Here is a 17,523-nt window from a genome sequence, read left to right as displayed (position 1 = left end):
GAGGGAGGGAGGGAGGGAGAAGGGAAGCACAAGTGCCTCTCTCTGTCTCTCTCTCTCTCTCTCTGCAAATGGCGGAGGAGGCTGGGAGCCGCAGGAGAAGGCTCAAAGAGCCACATGCGGCTCCGGAGCTGCGGGTTGCCGACCCGTGGGTTACTTATAAAGTAATAAAGGTGGGCTAAAAAAATCTAACAAATGTACATTTCTAAATCTCATCTCAATAGGTCGTCCAATCTATCTCTGAATTTCTTCTCTTTATTCCAGGGTGTGACCGATACAGAATGAAAGAACTTCCGATGGGGACAAAACCATATATGTGTTTGGAGTGTGGAAAAAGTTTTGGTTATAAGATAAATCTTACCTCCCATCAAAGAATTCACACGGGGGAAAAACCGTACAAATGCTTGGAGTGCGAAAAAAGCTTCAGTCAGAGCTCCAGCCTCATTAAGCACAAACGAATTCACACAGGCGAGAAACCGTACAGATGCATCGAGTGCGGAAAAAGCTTCAGCCAGAGTTCGAGCCTCACCAAGCACAGACAAATTCACACGGGCGAGAAGCTGCACGAATGCTTAGAGTGCGGCAGGAGCTTCGGGAAGAAGATCAATCTCACGTCCCACCAGAGAATTCACACCGGGGAGAAACCCTATCAGTGCTTGGAATGTGGGAAGACTTTCAGTCACAAAATAAATCTCATTTCTCATCAGAGAATTCACACGGGCGAGAAACCCTATCGGTGTCGGGAGTGCGGGAAGAGTTTTAGCCAGAATACGGGCCTGACGAAACATCAGAGGACCCACACGGGCGAGAAACCTTATAAATGTTTAGAATGCGGCAAGGGTTTTGGCCAGAAGACAAATCTCGCCACTCACCAAAGAATTCACACAGGGGAGAAGCCGTACGCGTGTTTGGTGTGCGGGAAGAGCTTCAGTTACCGGACTGCTCTGACTTACCACGAAAGGACACACACTGAGGGGAAGCCGTACAAATGCTTAGAATGCGAAAAGAGCTTCGCTCAGAAAATCCTGCTCATGAAGCATTATAGAACTCATTCGGAAGAGAAAGTTTTCCCCTTTTTGGAATGCGACGACCCAACTACGTATCTCGCTGCTCACCGACCCGTGTTCCAAAAGCCAAAACCGCACAAGTGTCTTCAGTGTGGGAAGACTTTTAGTCGGAGCACGGGGCTCCGGAATCACCAGCTCATTCACGCAGGTGGGAAGGAGTGTTCCTGTTTGGTCTGCGGGAAAAACTTTGGTCACAAAATCATCCTCAGTTCTCACGAAAGGATTCACACCGGGGAGAAGCCATACAAGTGCTCGGAATGCGGCAAGAGCTTTAATCATAAGAAGAACCTCTCTAGGCACCATCGAATCCACACCGGGGAGAAGCCATACAGGTGCTCGGAATGTGGGAAATGTTTCAGTCAGAAAATAGACCTCACCAAACATCAAAGAATTCACACCGGAGAAAAACCCTATAAATGCTCGGAGTGCGGGAAGAGTTTCAGCCAGCGTACCAACCTTTTCCAGCATCAGAGCATTCACACAGGGGAGAAATACACCTGCTTAGGATGTGGGAAAAGTTTCAGTCATAAGAAAAACCTGACCAGGCATCAAAAAAAGGCACACAAGGTAGAGATATTATAAATGACAGGCGAGTTGTCAATAAACTTTGCTAGGTAGAAAAAATTGCTTACCAATCAACTGACATGTGGTAAAACCACATAAATGATTAGTTTGGAACTTCTTCAAATTAAATTTTGATTCTCAGGCAAAAATTCAGAGGAAGCAGGCGGATCATGGGAAGAATCCCACCTTTTACTCAAATTCCCCCAGCAATGGGTAATCTCTCATCCTAGCGATGATTTTTATTGCATTTTGGTATTGTTCATTTTCATTGTTCATTCATTTGACCACATTTTTTGCAAACTGCCATTCATGTAAGGGTAAATAACATCTTTGGATAGCAGATTCTAAACTTTTGATATAGATTAAGAATACCCTGTTGTTAGATTAGTGGTGGCGAACCTATGGCACGCGTACCAGAGGCGACACTCGGAGCCCTCTCTGTGGGCACATGTGCCGTTGCCCCAGCCTCGCCTCCCCCCACGACCCCCTCCTCACCAGCAGCCCCCCTGGAGGAATCACCCCCGAGCGTGGCCCACGCGGAGCAGCACAGCCAAGGACATGGCAGCCAGGCAGCGTGGACAAGACTCTGCCCTCGCTCCCCATCGCGCACAGTTGATGCTGCGCGGCGCAGGCAGAGGGCGTGGCCGCCATGTCGCTGCTGGGCTGCCGGGGCGGGCCCTGGAGGCAGAGTGGCCCTGCGGGCAGGCAGGGTAGGAGACAGGGTGGGTGCAGAGGGGGCGGGGCAGGGAGTGGAGTGGGGCGGGGCCAGTTTTTGGGCACTCGGTCTCTAAAAGGTTCGCCATCACTGTCTTAGATTCTAGGAAAAGATCTCATTCTTCATTTCTCCACACCCCTGTAATATTCTCAGTTGCCTGGTCTACTTCGCCTTTCTCAACCTCGGCAAGTTTAAAGATGTGTGGACTTCAACTCCCAGAATTCCCTAGCCGGCTAGGGAATTCTGGGAGTTGAAATCCACACATCTTAAAATTGAAAGCTAAAGTATTCTGACTTTTTCTCCTCAGGAAAGTGAAGTTTAAAGGAGGAAGACATTTGAAGAAAGGTGCTATGGAAATCTACAAAGCAATCAAGTTTTTTTTAATTAAGATACTATGAATATATACAGTGAACAATTGAGACAATGCGGATAGTAGGTCTTTTAGGAACATTGTGTGTGTATGTGTGTGTGTTCCTCAGTACCTCAGTGTGTACCTTTAGAAGAATGTGGAAGAGAAGAGATTATCTCTCTCAAATTGTCCATTGAAAATCTGATTTAAACTTTTGAAAAATGTTTACAAATTGTTTCATAGAAAAAAATGACATTTCAATTAGGGAAAGACAGTGTACATGTAAGCACATACAGTACATACACATACAGAAGTATACACATCTACAACTTTGACAATAATTTGACATTATTTACCTTGGACTACATTTTTCTCCTTATACCATCCATAATCTTTCAAAAATGTGACCATAAACGCCCAGACCAGCACAATACCACTGGAAAAGAAAAACAAATTCAAGAAGAAACCAGCATGGCTGCACAAAGATCTCTTTGACAAACAAAGACAAAAAGGACAAATACAAAAAATGGAAAGAGGGGTACATAACTAAGGCCGATTATCAGCAGACAGCCAGAACATGCAAAGATGAAGGCAGGAAAGCAAAGGCTCAGAACGAACAAAGACTTGCAACCGAAATCATGGATAATAAAAAAAAAGTTTCTTCCAACATATTAACAAGAAGAAAAAAGTGAGGGAAACTGTAGGTCCACTAAAGAGAGAAGATGGCAAGTAAATAACAGGCAACAGGAAGAAAGCAGAGCTGCTTAACTCATACTTTGCATCAGTCTTCACACAAAAAGAAACTATAGCCCAACATACCAAACAAAAAAAAACCCACTGCAAAAGACAAATTAGAAACAAAAATTAAAATAAGCAAGAGAGAAGCAACCTGAAATTAAGGAGAAACTTCCTAACAGTGAGGACAATTGACCAGTGGAACAGCTTTGCCTTCAGAAATCATGGGTGCTCCATCACTGGAGATTTTAAAGAAGAGACCAGACAGTCACTTGTCTGAGATGATATAGGTTCTCCTGCTTGAGCAGGGGACTAGACTAGAAGACCTCCAAGATTCTATTCTATTCTATTCTATTCTATTCTATTCTATTCCATTCCATTCCATTCCATTCCATTCTATTCTATTCCATTCCATTCCATTCAAGTCTGTCTCACTTCTGTTTCTTACAACAATTTTGTTCATCACATTACAATCTTTCTGACATGCAGCAAAAATAGTTTTAATCACAGGTTAATTTAATTGTTGCTTGTTTAGATAGATAGATAGATAGATAGATAGATAGATAGATAGATTGATTGATTGATTGATTGATTGATTGATTGATTGATTGATTGATTGATTGTATGGTGCTCTTTTCTATTGTATTTGTACGTGATGAACTTGGTTGTACACCACCCTGATGTTCCCCAAAAGGATGGGGCACTTACGTCATTTTAAATAATAAATATGTTTCAGGCTTTTTTTTCCTTTTACTTGATTCTGAGAAAATAAATATCTAGGAAAGTATTCGATAAAAATAGCTGAATGCTGGCTGATGGAGACATTTGAAGGCAAAAAACCCAGAGGTGGGATATTTTCCCTAGGGAGGCCTTGTAAAAGAAAGTTGTCAGACCTGCCTCAGCTTGAAACTCTAAGTGAGAACAATCCTTAATTTCATTTGTTGAGAAAGGTATAGTTTATTAGAAGCCAAGGGAATTACAGTAATGCGCTTGGCTTCTACTAAACTATACCTTTCTGAACAAATGGAGTTAAGGGTCGTTCTTAGAGATTCAAGCTGAGGCAGGTCTGACAAAAGTAAAATTTTACATTAAAATCTGCAACTTTTGAAAGTCCTCCCCGGAACATAGTGAGCAAAGGTAAACTTGTGGATGGTTGTGGTACTTTGAGGAACCATGTTTTGGTCACCACGATGTAAAAAAGACGCTGAGACTCTAGAAAGAGTACAGAGAAGAGCAACAAAGATGATCAGAGGTCTGGAGGCTAAAACATATGAGGAACGGTTTCTGGAATTGGGTATGTCTAGTTTGATGAAGAGAAGGATGAGGGGGGACATGATAGCAGTGTTCCAGTATCTCAGGGGCTGCCACAAAGAAGAGGGAGTCAAGCTATTCTCCAAAGCACCTGAAGGCAGGACAAGAAGCAATGGATGGAAACTAATCTAGGAGAGAAGCAACCTAGAACTCAGGAGAAACTTCCTGACAATTAGAACAATTAACCAGTGGAACAACCTGCCTCCAGAAGCGGTGAATGCTCCAACACTGGAAGTTTTTAAGAAAAGACTGGACAGCCATTTGTCTGAAGTAGCATAGGGTTTCCTGCCTGAGCAGGGGGTTGGGCTAGATGACCTCCAAGGTCCCTTCCAACTTTATTATTATTATATGTTCATGTGGTACTTCTGGAGATTCAATTCTTGTTGTGGTTCCCCCTCCTCCCGCCAATCTCTTCAATACAGCACAGGGCTCAAGCCTGCAGTTCAAATCAATCTGTGTCCCAAAGGTGCTTTTTCAAAAGGCAACTGGACTTTGTTTTTGCTTGAAGAGCTTTCACTTCTCCTCCAAGAAGCTTCTTCAGTTCTGAATGATTCAGAATGTTCATTCAGAACTGAAGAAGCTTCTCGGACGAGAAGCGAAACGTCTTCAAGCAAAAACAAAGCCCAGTTGCCTTTTGAAAAAGCACCTTTGGGACAACCATGATCTGGATGACCAAGAATCTCCATAGACCAGGGGTGTTAAACTCGCAACATCACGTGATGTGTCGCAACGTATCACAACTTTTTTTCGCCATTGGCAATGGGGTGGGCGCGGTTTTGCTGTGACGCATCCGACCCGTGGGCTGGCAGTTTGCCATAGACAAATCAATCTATGCTTCCTCAAAGCAGATGTGGCTATTTTGGCTGTACAATTACATCATTGTGGTCCACCATGAAGCAAGATAACACAACTACCATCACACCACATACTCTTCCCTTCCTCTTGGTGCCATCCGGGCTCTGCTTGGACACTCCAGGGCTAAAAACCAGTTGCATGGCCTTCCAAGGGTTAAGGAACCATAGATAATTCCTAGAGAGGAAGGGATTCCCCCAAAGTCTTTCCCCCTCCTCCTGCCACCCTCCAATCCGGAAGGGGAATTCCCCCTTCCTAGAGTTCTGCTCTTTCAGGATTCCCAGGTGGGTGGTGGGGAGAAGCCACTGGGCTGATCCGGGAGAGGATAACCCAGGGGTAGGCAACCTTGGCTCTTTTATGACTCGTGGACTTCAATTCCCAGAATTCCTGAGCCAGCGTGGCTCAGCTTGGAAACCTCTCCTTTTCTCCTCAGCATGGTTGGCTCAGGAATTCTGGGAGTTGAAGTCCACGAGTCATAAAAGAGCCAAGGTTGCCTACCCCTGGGATAGCCCAAATCAGGCTAAGGAAGGGAGGGGAGGCTTTAGGTTGAGGGATAAAGAGAGGAAAAAGACACGTTCTCTCCCATTTTGTTCCATAATAGTTTAACTCTACTTGGAATTCCCGTAGTACAGGTAGTCCTCAGTTTATGACACAAAATTTCTGTTGCTGAGACATTTGTTTAAAGAGTTTTGCCCCATTTTACGACCTTTCTTGCCACAGTTGTTAAGTGAATCACTGCAGTTGATAAGTCAGTAACCCGGTTGTTAAGTGAATCTGGCTTCCCCATTGACTTTACTTGTGAGAAGGTCACAAAAGGTGATCACAGGACCTGGGGATACAGCAACGGTCATAAGTATGAACCAGTTGCCAAGCGGCTGAATTTCGATCACGTGAGCATGGGGATGCTGCAAAGGTCATAACTCTGAAAAACAGTCGCAAGTCACATTTTTCAGTGGCGATGTAACTTTGACCGGTCACTAAATGAACTGTTGTAAATCGAGGACTACCTGTATTTCATTTATGACTTGAGGATTAAAAAAAAGCACCAACTACTACGGCAGTGGTGGCGAACCTATGGCATGGGTGCCAGAGGCGGCCCTCGGAGCCCTCTCTGTGGGCACATGTGCCGTTGCCCCAGCCTTGCCTCCCCCCATGACCCCCTCCTCTCCAGAAGCCCCCCTGAAGGAGAGTCGCCCTTGAGAGTGGCCCACACGCAGCAGCGCAGCCAAGGACATGGCAGCCAGGCAGCGTAGACAAGACTCTGCCCTCACACCCCATCATGCAGTTGATGTTGCAGGGCGCGGGCAGAGGGTGTGGCTGCCATAGCGCTGCTGGGCTACCTGGGCAATCTGCAGCGGGCCCTGGAGGCGGTGAGTGGTCCTGTGGGCAGGCGGGGCAGGGGATGGAGGGGCAGAGCAGGGGTGGGGCAGAGGGATGGAGCAGGGGCGGGGCCAGTTTTTGGGCACTCGGTCTCTAAAAGGTTCGCCATCACTGTACTATGGCAGTGATGGCGAACCTTTTAGAGACTGAGTGCCCAAACTGCAACCCAAAATCCACTTATGCATCGTGGAGTGCCGGGTGGGTGTGGCCCATTGGGTGGGCGTGGCCCACTGGCTGGGTGTGGCTGCAGTGGTAACAGCAGACTGGGTGGGACTAAAAAGTTCAATCAATCAATTCCAACTTTGCAAGATCTTTTTTTTTTCCCCACAAAAAGTTGAAATTGACTGATGGAACCTTTTTTTTTTTTTGCACACAGCGGCGGAGGCCTAAAGCGAAAAGGTTTTATAAAACCCAGCTGAAGGCCTAGGACTGGGGCGACGGCGCGCGTGCCCACAGAGAAGGCTCTGAGTGCCACCTCTGGCACCCATGCCATAGGTTTGCCACCATTGTACTATGGCAGTGGTGGCGAACCTATGGCACGGGTGCCAGAGGCGGCACTCGGAGCCCTCTCTGTGGGCACGTGCACCGTCACCCCAGTCCTAGGCCTTCAGCTGGGTTTTATAAAACCTTTTCACTTTAGGCCTCCGCCGCCATGTGCAAAAAAAAAAAAGGTTCAATCAATCAGTCAATTTCAACTTTTCGCGGGAAAAAAAAGATTTTGCAAAGTTGGAATTGATTAATTCAACTTTTTAATCCCATGCAGTCTGCGTTACTATTGTAGCCACGCCCACCCAATGGGCCACGCCCACCCAATGGCCACACCCACCCGGCACCCGACGATGCATAAGTGAGTTTTGGGTTGCAGTTTGGGCACTCGGTCTCTAAAAGGTTCGCCATCACTGTACTATGGTGTTATTTCAGGGATTCCCTGAAAGGGTTAAATCCATTGAGTTGAACTCTCCTAGAGGGGCAAAAGGAGACCCTCCTCGGTTCTCCCTTTGCTTGGCGGAAAAGTACCGGACGTGCCGTGTAGAAGAAGGGGTGAAGCCACTTCCGGTGCCCTTTTCCCCACCTCTTCCTGGTGGGAATCTCACTTTTTGAATAGAAGTCCTGAATCTTCTTAGCTTTGGCGACACTTTTATCCTCTATGGAAGCGTCTCCTCTGGCATAGAGGGCGGAGGCATTGCAGTGCAGGGAGAAGTGAGTGACTGAAAACGGGGGGGGGGACGTTTTGGCTCGAGGAGAACGAGAAGTATTCCCAGAGAGGCTATTAGAAAGAAAAGCGGAGGCGGCTGGAGAGAAAATGCTGCTGGGGTGGAGCGGGAGAGTGACAATCTAGGAGGAGAGTGACAATCTAGGAAAGTATGCATTCTTTGCATCAGAAACTTTGTGGTAGTTTGCAGCTGGATCTGGAGGTTCTTTTAGGACAGTGTTTCTCAACCTTGACAATTTTAAGGCATGTGGACTTCAACTCCCAGAATTCCACAGCCAGCAATGCTGGCTGTGGAATTCTGGGAGTTGAAGTCCACATGCCTTAAAATTGTCAAGGTTGAGAAACACTGTGAAATTGTGATAGCACAACTGCCTTTCGGTTTATAGATGTATCCATTTGCCCTTTGTAGCCAGTCTCTGATTTTCGGTACCTTAGAAAAACTATTTGGAGTTTTTGATTTGATATGTGCCATTAAGTCTTTTTTTGGACTCCTAGCAACACATAAGTAGATTTTTACTATGATGACCTATCCCTACAGTGATTCTGTTATTTTTTTTTTTGGGGGGGGGGGAGGACAAATCTGAAAAGGTGGCAAATTTAAAAGAGATCCGTAAAGATGAAACAAATGTTTATGTTTACAAGGAAAATGCAAGAGCAAAGCCAAGAAAATAAAAAAATAAATAAATCTAAGGGATAGCTTTCTGAAATAATGGATTATCATATTGGACAAATGATCACTTTATCTATCCCTAACCTGTTTTTTCAGGTCTTCCAATTGTGTCCTCATTACCATTGTAACCAATTGTATTGGGTGTCCCGTTCTCTTTCCTTCCATCTTTCCCAGCATCAAAGCCTTCTTGGGAGATCTGGATCTCCACATAATGTGTCCAAAGGAATTTAGGCCTGGTCATTTGTGCCTCAAATGAGGACTCTGGTTTAATTTGTTCTGTGATCCATCGGTTTGTTTTCTTGGCTGTCCACAGTATTCTCAGGAGTCTTCTCAAATACATGGTTAAGGTAACTGGACATAGATTAACCACAGTATACAGGTCATGTGTTAAATTTTTCATCACATTGTCACAACAGGAAATGGCGCCTTGCACCTAGCTAACACTGGCTTACATGTCAGAGAAAAGAGGAAAGAAAACCTTACAATTGCCTCACTATCAAATTATGATAAACTGCTGAAACAGGAAGTCTTCAGACCTTTTGAGAATAGAATAAGAATAAGAATAGAATAGAATAGAATAGAATAGAATAGAATAGAATAGAATAGAATAGAATAGAATAAACAGAGTTGGAAGGGACCTTGGAGGTCTTCTAGTTCAACCCCCTGCTCAGGCAGGAAGCCCTATACCATTTCAGACAAATGGTTGTCCAGTCTCTTCTTAAAAACTTCTAGTGTTAGAGCATCCACAACTTCTGGAGGCAGGTTGTTCCACTGGTTAATTGTTCTAACTGTCAGGAAGTTTCTCCTTAGTTCTAGGTTGCTTCTCTCCTTGATTAGTTTCCATCCGTTGTTTCTTGTCCTGCCTTCAGGTGATTTGGAGAATAGCTTGACTCCCTCTTCTTTGTCTTCATGATTTTTGTTGACTTGCAGCCTGCAGTTTGGACTGGCAACTCCGTTGCTAAGCAATACAATCATATAGTACAGGGGTCTTCAAACCTTGCCCTTTTATGATTTGTGGACTTCAACTCCCAGGCACGCTGGCTGAGGAATTCTGGGAGTTGAAGTCTACAAGTCATAAAAGGGCCAAGTTTGAAGACCCCCTGATATAGTGAAATGTCACATGACCATACTTGGCTTATAGTGTCAGTTCCAGCTGCAGCCATTAAGTGAATCACAGCAGTCATAACTGTGACTTGTAACTTTCTGCGGTTTCCCCACTGACTTGTCAGAAGCCAACTGGGAAAGTCACAAATAGCGATCACATGACCCCAGAATGTTGTAACTATCATAAATACTCGCTGATTGCCAAGTGCCCAAATCATGATCATGTGACTGCAGGGACTGGTCATAAAATAAGCCATTGGTAAGCAAGGACTATCTATAGCAGTGGTGGCGAATCTATGGCACGCATGCCAGAGGCGGCACTCAGAGCCCTCTCTGTGGGCATGTGCGCCATGGCCCGGAGATGGCAACTGTCCCTCTTCAACCAGCCGCCCGCTAACTCGCCGAGGTCCCACATGGCCGGATGCATCCCAGCACCCATGCACATGCTGGCTTTTGTTTGCAGGGGCTGATGGTATCAGGCAGCAGCCGGCCCGGCCCCTGCCTCACTTGCCCTGTGACAATGGCACCCCCACCCTGCCTCGCCTTGCCTCGCCTCACCCCGCAGGACGAGCCTCCTGCCCACTGCCCCACCTGACAGAGACCCCCTGGATCTCCCCCAACCCTGCTCGGCCCCCACAGGTGTCCCTCCCCACGAGCAACATAGAGGTGATCATGCCCACCTTGGCCACACCCACCCAATCTGCCATGAGCACCACAGTCATGCCCACCCAGTGGGCCACGCCCACCTGGCACCCGGCAATAAATAAGTGGGTTTTGGGTTGCAGTTTGGGAACTCGGTCTCTAAAAGGTTCGCCATCGCTGATCTATAGACTCCATGACTCTCTTTTTCCCCATGCAGGTTGATTAGAGAACCTCCTGTTATTCCCCAGCCGATTGATCTGTGACACCTTCAGAAGAAGTGCTGGGAGACCAGAAGACAAGACGGTTGGAAGAAAAGGACAGCATCCTGTTTTTCCCCGATGGATGAGCAGGAAGCCACAGGACCTGGTGCTTGGGAAAGGATGGAGGGTCTTCCCAAAGCCCCAATGGCTGCACAGATGAGCGGCTCTGAAGAGCTTCTGATGGAGGCCCCACCGCATCATGTGAAGCAGGAACCCACCGAAGGTTTGCAAGACCTCTGGGAGACCCAATGGCAGGAGTTCCTCAGGACCCTGCAGGCACCAGACTTGGAGTGTGGGACTTCTCAGATGTCCGAACGGCTCACTCCCTGGGAAGATGCCAGAGTCTTCTTGGCCTCCTTTGAACAAGTGGCAACTGCTTGCCGATGGCCTCGGGACAAGTGGGTGACCTTTCTCCGGCCAGCCCTGAGCGGAGAGGCCGAGCAAGCCTTCAGCGGCCTCCACGCTCAAGAGAAGGCAAACTACGAGAAGGTGAAGGCAGCCATCTTGGAAGAAGAGGCCGCCGCCCGGGAGAAACAGCGGCAGCACTTCCGACGGCTTCGCTACCAGGATACGGAAGGGCCGAGAGGCATTTATGGGCAACTACGAGAGCTCGGCTGCCGGTGGCTGAAAATTGAGAGACACACCAAGGATGAGATCTTGGAACTGCTGGTCCTGGAGCAGTTTCTCAGCATCCTGCCGGTGGACATGCAAATTTGGGTCAGGGAACGGAAACCTGGTAGTTGCACCCAGGCGGTAGCCATGGCTGAGGACTTCCTGTTGAAGCAGGAAGAGGCTGAGAAATTGGAACCAAAGGTAGGAGAATTTGAGGACCCTGAAGTAGGGGGAGTGGAGGCGTTACAAGAGGCAAAGTGGTAGTTGCGACCATCCAATCAAAGTCTCTCTCTTTATGCAAGTAGTCCTCGACTTACAACAGGTTGCTTAGTGACCATTCCAAGTTACAACGGCGGTGAAAAGAGGGACTTATGACCATTTTTCACACTTACGGCCTTTGCAGTTTCCCCACGGTCACGTGATTTGCCTTCGGATGCTTGACAACTGACTCACGTTTATGACGGTCGCAGTGTCCTGGGATCATGTGATCCCCTTGTGCAACTTTCGGACAAGCAAAATCCACGGGGAAACCAGATTCACTTAACAACCGTGTTACTAACTTCACAACTGCAGTGGTTCACTTAACAAACTCACTTAACAAATTTCTCGCTTAGCAGCATAAATTTGGGCTCAGTTGTGGCCGTAAGTCGAGGACTACCTGTATCCAGTATGGCAACTTTTAAGACTGCAACATCCCAGGGTCCACCCTCTTGTCAATTTTGACCAAATCCTCTACAAGGACTTAAGTAGTCCTTGACTTAATGACTGTATGGAGTCTATCCCTGTTGCGGTCATAAGTCCAATCTGATTTTATTACCGTTTTTGCGGAGGTTGTTAAGTGAACACTGTAGTCCAGCGGTTCTCAATCTATGGGTCGTGACCCCATTTGGGGTCGATCGACCATTTCACGGGGGTCACCAAGCAAGGCTGTCCGCCATTTTTTCCCCTTTTCCGGCGGGTGCCTTACCTCCCTTGGGCTGGGGCAGCTGGTGGTCGGCCTGCTCCGTCTCTGCCGCTTGCCAGCTACGCCTCGGCCGGCGCAGGGGGCGGAACCACGCATGCGCGGCGCTCCCGGGCAGGGAAAGTCCTCGACTTACGACCGGTTGGGTAGTCCTCGACTTACAACCGGTTTAGTCTTCGACTTACGACTGGTTTAGTCCTCAACTTACGACCGGTTGGTGTCACAGCATTAAAAAGGTTGAGAACCACTGCTGTAGTCGTTACATGAACCAATGATTCGCTATTGGTGTAGATTTGCCAAAAAACTGGAAGTATGTCCCCATTTTCGGCAGAACCATCATAAAACGCAGTCACGTGACAGTGGGACACTGCCAATGGCCGTAAATGTTTACTCATGTGACTTCAGGGGAGGGCAACCATTGGAACTTCAAACCTGGGTCATAAGAAGCTCCAAGGTAGGTAAATCGCAATTTCAAATGGTTGCTAAGTGATCAGTCGTAAATCAAGGACTACCTTTAGATACTGATAATTCCTGGACAAGTTTTCTTCATTCATCCTAAATGGAAAAAAACTCATGGATCTCTGGACATTGGTCCCCTCCCTGCGTTCAAGTCTCCCCTCCTCAATTAATTCTCTCCTGGCTGCTCTTTTAGGTGCCACCTTCAGAGGAGGCTATGGAACCTTCTGAGACAGGACAAGCTCTGGATTGCTGGGCTGCCCAGCTCAGCAGAGACAGCAAGGAAGGCGAGAGCAAGGAGGCAACGTGGCTGAGTAAGGTTCCGTGTCTCTTGGAAGGGTTCACACCAATTCCTTTTCTCCTGTTGCAGCCATGACACAAAGATTTTGGACTAGGCCAGGGGTAGGCAGCCTTGTCTCTTTTATGACTCGTGGACTTCAACTCCCAGAATTCCTGAGCCAGCATGGCTCAGCTTGGAAACCTCTCCCTTTCCCCTCAGCATGGCCGGCTCAGGAATTCTGGGAGTTGAAGTCCAGGAGTCATAACAGGGCCAAGTCTGAAGAGCCCTGTCCTAGACAGTCACTTCTCTGAAATGGTATAGGGCAGGGGTAGGCAACCTTGGCTCTTTTATGACTCGTGGACTTCAACTCCCAGAATTCCTGAGCCATCATGGCTCAGCTTGGAAACCTCTCCCTTTCCCCTCAGCATGGCTGGCTCAGGGATTCTGGGAGTTGAAGTCCACGAGTCATAAAAGAGCTGAGGTTGCCTACCCCTGGGCTAGGGTCTTCTTCATCAAAAGCCACAAGTGGGGGATGCTAAAGTTTATTCTTAAACTTTACCCAGCATGTTGACTTTGCCCTATTTTTTTCAGAGTTCTAAAGTAAAGGACGGGGGCTCTTTTCGAACAAAACCTTTAAAAATTCAAAGGTCTTTTTGAAAGATGCAAGCTGCTTTAGACGAAGAGCAAAGAGCAGAGGGTGGGTTTTTGAAACGTGCTCTACAGGTAGTCCTCGATTTACAACAGTTCATTTAGTGGCCGTTCACAGTTACAGCAGCAGGGGAAAAAGTGACTTGTGACCGTTTTTCACACTTACGACTGTTGCAGCACTCCCCACGGTCATGTGATTAAAATCCTGGCAACGGACTCATATTTACGACGGTTGCAGTATCGGGGGGGTCATGTGATCCCCTTTGGCGACTTCCTGACAAGCAAAGTCAGATCGGGAAGCCAGATGTGTTTAACCGCCGTGTTACTAATTTAACAGCTGCAGTGATTCACCTCACAACCCGTGGCAAAAGTCGTACTAGTGAGGCAAAACTCACTTAACAAATTGCCTCACTTAGCAACAGAAAGTTTGGGCTCAGTTGTCGTACGTTGAAGACTACCTGTACTTTATTTTAAGGCTACGTTAGCAGAATCTTGTAAGTCTGAAAGTACAAATCTCCCACCATCTCTTTTATAATCTGAGAACTAGGGAGGGTCCCTCTTGCCCTGCCCATTATGCAGTTGTGGGCTAGGCTCCCTCTTATCTGATCGTTCCCTGGGCCAGAGATCCCCAACCTATGGGTTACGGTCCACTACTGGGACATGGTCTCTTGGCCACTGGGCCACGTGAGTGTCTGGTCACGCTCACGCCCCCTTCTGCCAGCACTAGCCGAGCTGTGAGTCCTGACCTGTGTGTTGGTGTGCTGGCGCGAGCCAAGCGGTGGGTTGTGTCCCGGTGATAGACAACCTGTGAGCCTCGCACCGGCACTAGCCGAGCTGTGAGTCGGCACTACCAGAGCTGAGAGCCTCACGCCAGAGCTAGCTGAGCCACGAGCCACGCGCCGGTGCTAGCCGAGCCGCGAGCCAGTTGGAAAGGTCGCAAATGGTGATCACATGACCTGGGGAGCCTGCAGGTTGCTGTGAATACAGGCTAGTCACCAAGTGCCCAAATGTTTGATCACATGACTGTGGGGAATGCTGTGGCAGTTGTAAGTGGGAGGTCTGGTCGTAAGCAATTTTTTAACAACTTCATGTAGCTGTTAAACGAATATTTGTAAGTTGAGGACTGCCTATATTTGGAAGCTTAGTATGAGCAATACATTGTACTAATCAAGAAATGATCAATCAGTTCTGTGGCTTCCTCCAATTGTCAGAATATTCTGTTACCAAATGATGCTGATTCTGTTTCAAAAAGGGGGCAGGTGTGTGTGTGTGAAAATTCTGGATGGTGATGATGAATTGATGATGTTGCTATCCATTCAGTCATGTCCAGCTCTTGGCAACTTTATGAGCCAGATCTCTCATGGTTTCCGATCTTGCACTATGTTGGATCTGCCAGCACTTAAACCTTTAAATAGATAGAATCCTTTGCCCCATTTGTTGAGAAAGGTACATTTTTATTAGAAGTCAAGTGTATTGCAGTAGTGCCTAGCCATAACTGAGAATCTCGCACCAAAGTCCATAAGTTCAACTTTTCCCTCCCTTAACTGCCTCCACCAATGGCCAATCAGGTTCAAGCGAGATCTTTTCAAAACAATCACTTCAAGTGTAGGATGGTAGGCACTACCTGCTTCTCCCAGCTGGGTGATCTTGAAGCAGCATCTCAGGGAGATATAGCAGTTACTTTCGTTTTCCCCAAAGCATTCACCCTCCCATCCACACACACACACAGAGTTCATGGCAGACTGTCACTGCATAGTAGCGAAGCACACAAACAAGTGTAAGGTGGCAGCTTCTTTGAGTTGTTTTATGCTCTGGCTGGTGTCCGCTTTGATGGTGTCCAACCACCGTGTTCTTTAGGCAGCCTGGTTTCCTTTTACCACTAACTCTTTTAAACATTAATAATAATAATAATAATAATAATAATAATTAAAAAAAAAGTTGGAAGGTCAGAGGTCATGTAATCCAACCCCCTGCTCAGGCAGGAAACCCTATACATTTCGGACAAATGGCTGTCCAGTCTCTTCTTAAAAACTTCCAGTGTTGGAGCATTCACCGCTTCTGGAGGCAGGTTGTTCCACTGGTTAATTGTTCTAACTGTCAGGAAGTTTCTCCTTAGTTCTAGGTTGCTTCTCTCCTTGGTTAGTTTCCATCCGTTGCTACTTGTCCTGCCTTCACAAACCCTCATATCGAAGGGGACCTTTAGAATTGCAGCTAGACTGGGAAAATGTAATTCCAACCCGTTTCTCAACCTTGGCAACTTTTAAGATGTCTGGACTTCAACTCCCACAATTCCCCAGCCAGCAGTGGCTATTGCTAAGAGTTCTGGGAGTTGACGTCCAGATATCTTAAAAGTTGCCACGACTGAGAAACACTGCCTTAGAAGCTTGAACTGTGCAGCACTTTTTTTCTCTGTAAATGGAAGTTGCACTCTCCAGTGAATTCCCCCTTACGACATAGCCAAAAGAAGTAAGATGCAGTTTTGTGATTTTGCCTTTCAGTGACATATCTAGATCCGGGATAAAAATCTCCCTTTCCTTTCTGCAGGTGATGAGCAGGTGTGGGGGAAAGAGACAAACTCCATTCATCCCAAAGGAGAAGAACAAACAGATCCCAAGGACGTTTCTCTGGAAACCAACAAGGATTTCCAATACTGTAAGAACGGTGCAACTTTGGACGATCCGAGCGAAAGCGGGAATGTGCCAGAAATGGGTCATGAGAAGGGGGTGGACCCCACTATTTTCTGTGTTGATGATCTGGGTGGTGCACCAGAACAGCAGAGGTTCCTGGGCGGCGAGGTGCAGCACACCAAATTGGACCACAGAGGGAACTTTGGACAACGCTCGGATCTTCTCCCACATCAGAGTACAGACATGGCCGAGGAATCATATTCATCTTCAGAGGCCAGTAGCAGTTTGATGTCAACCCAGGCCTTTATAATCCAGCGGGGAGTTTACACGGGTCCGGGAAGCACAAAATGCCCCCACTGCGATCAGTGCTTCAACTCTGCTTCAAGTTTGAAGGAGCATTTGAGCATCCATGGTGGAGAGTCTTCGTTTAACTGCCGTTATTGTGGAAGAAACTTTGGATCCCGTTCAATCTTACGAGAGCATCTCCGTGCGCACGCGGGAGAGAGGCCGCACCGATGCCCGGACTGCGGAAAGAGTTTCAACAAGAAACACTACTTGACCATCCACGAGAGGCTGCACAGCGGAGAGAAACCGTACAAATGCGTTCACTGCGGAAAAAGCTTTCCGGAAAGATCCCGGCTTCTCATCCACGAGCGGATCCACACGGGCGAGAATCCCTTTGTTTGCTTCGAGTGCGGGAAGGGCTTCAACCAGAAGGGGAATCTCATGACCCACATAAGGCTGCATACGGGAGAGAAACCTTACAAATGTGCTCTCTGCGAGAAGCGGTTTAGCCAAAAGGCGGGCCTTAGCGCTCACGAGAAAACCCACATAGGCCTGAAAAGAACATTTTAATACAGGCCGCTGGGCCTGGTGCCTCAAGTGGATGAAACTTGGTTTAGAGCAGGGGTAGGCCACCTTGGCTCTTTTATGACTCGTGGACTTCAACTCCCAGAATTCCTGAGCCAGCCATGCTGAGGGGAAAGGGAGAGGTTTCCAAGCTGAGCCAGGCTGGCTGAGGAATTCTGGGAGTTGAAGTCCACAAGTCATAAAAGGGCCAAGTTTGAAGACCCCTGTTGT

The 17,523-nt window shown here is 47.3% G+C and overlaps 2 protein-coding genes across 2 annotated transcripts in view; both read left to right on the top strand.

Annotated features, from left to right (window-relative positions):
* Positions 1–1,845, top strand: part of LOC107292014 (zinc finger protein 2 homolog) — a 9,907-nt gene extending 8,062 nt beyond the window's left edge. Inside the window, exons 5-7 of the mRNA XM_029285070.1 lie at positions 262–1,061; positions 1,131–1,631; positions 1,771–1,845. Coding sequence (XP_029140903.1) covers positions 262–1,061; positions 1,131–1,631; positions 1,771–1,845 — 1,376 coding nt within the window. The remainder of the gene's footprint in view (positions 1–261; positions 1,062–1,130; positions 1,632–1,770) is intronic.
* Positions 1,846–10,937: 9,092 nt separating this feature from the next.
* LOC114922893 (zinc finger and SCAN domain-containing protein 22-like) lies at positions 10,938–17,298 on the top strand. Its single transcript, XM_029285069.1, has 3 exons — positions 10,938–11,672; positions 13,085–13,202; positions 16,361–17,298. Exons 1-3 carry the CDS (start codon positions 10,938–10,940, stop codon positions 17,296–17,298), a joined length of 1,791 nt encoding a protein of 596 aa, XP_029140902.1.
* The last annotated feature ends 225 nt before the right edge of the window (positions 17,299–17,523 follow it).

Source organism: Protobothrops mucrosquamatus, unplaced genomic scaffold, assembly GCF_001527695.2.
Source record: "Protobothrops mucrosquamatus isolate PMUCROS unplaced genomic scaffold, P.Mucros_1.0 scaffold1244, whole genome shotgun sequence".
Lineage (NCBI taxonomy): Eukaryota > Metazoa > Chordata > Lepidosauria > Squamata > Viperidae > Protobothrops > Protobothrops mucrosquamatus.
This window is presented reverse-complemented; position numbering and strand designations above follow the sequence as displayed.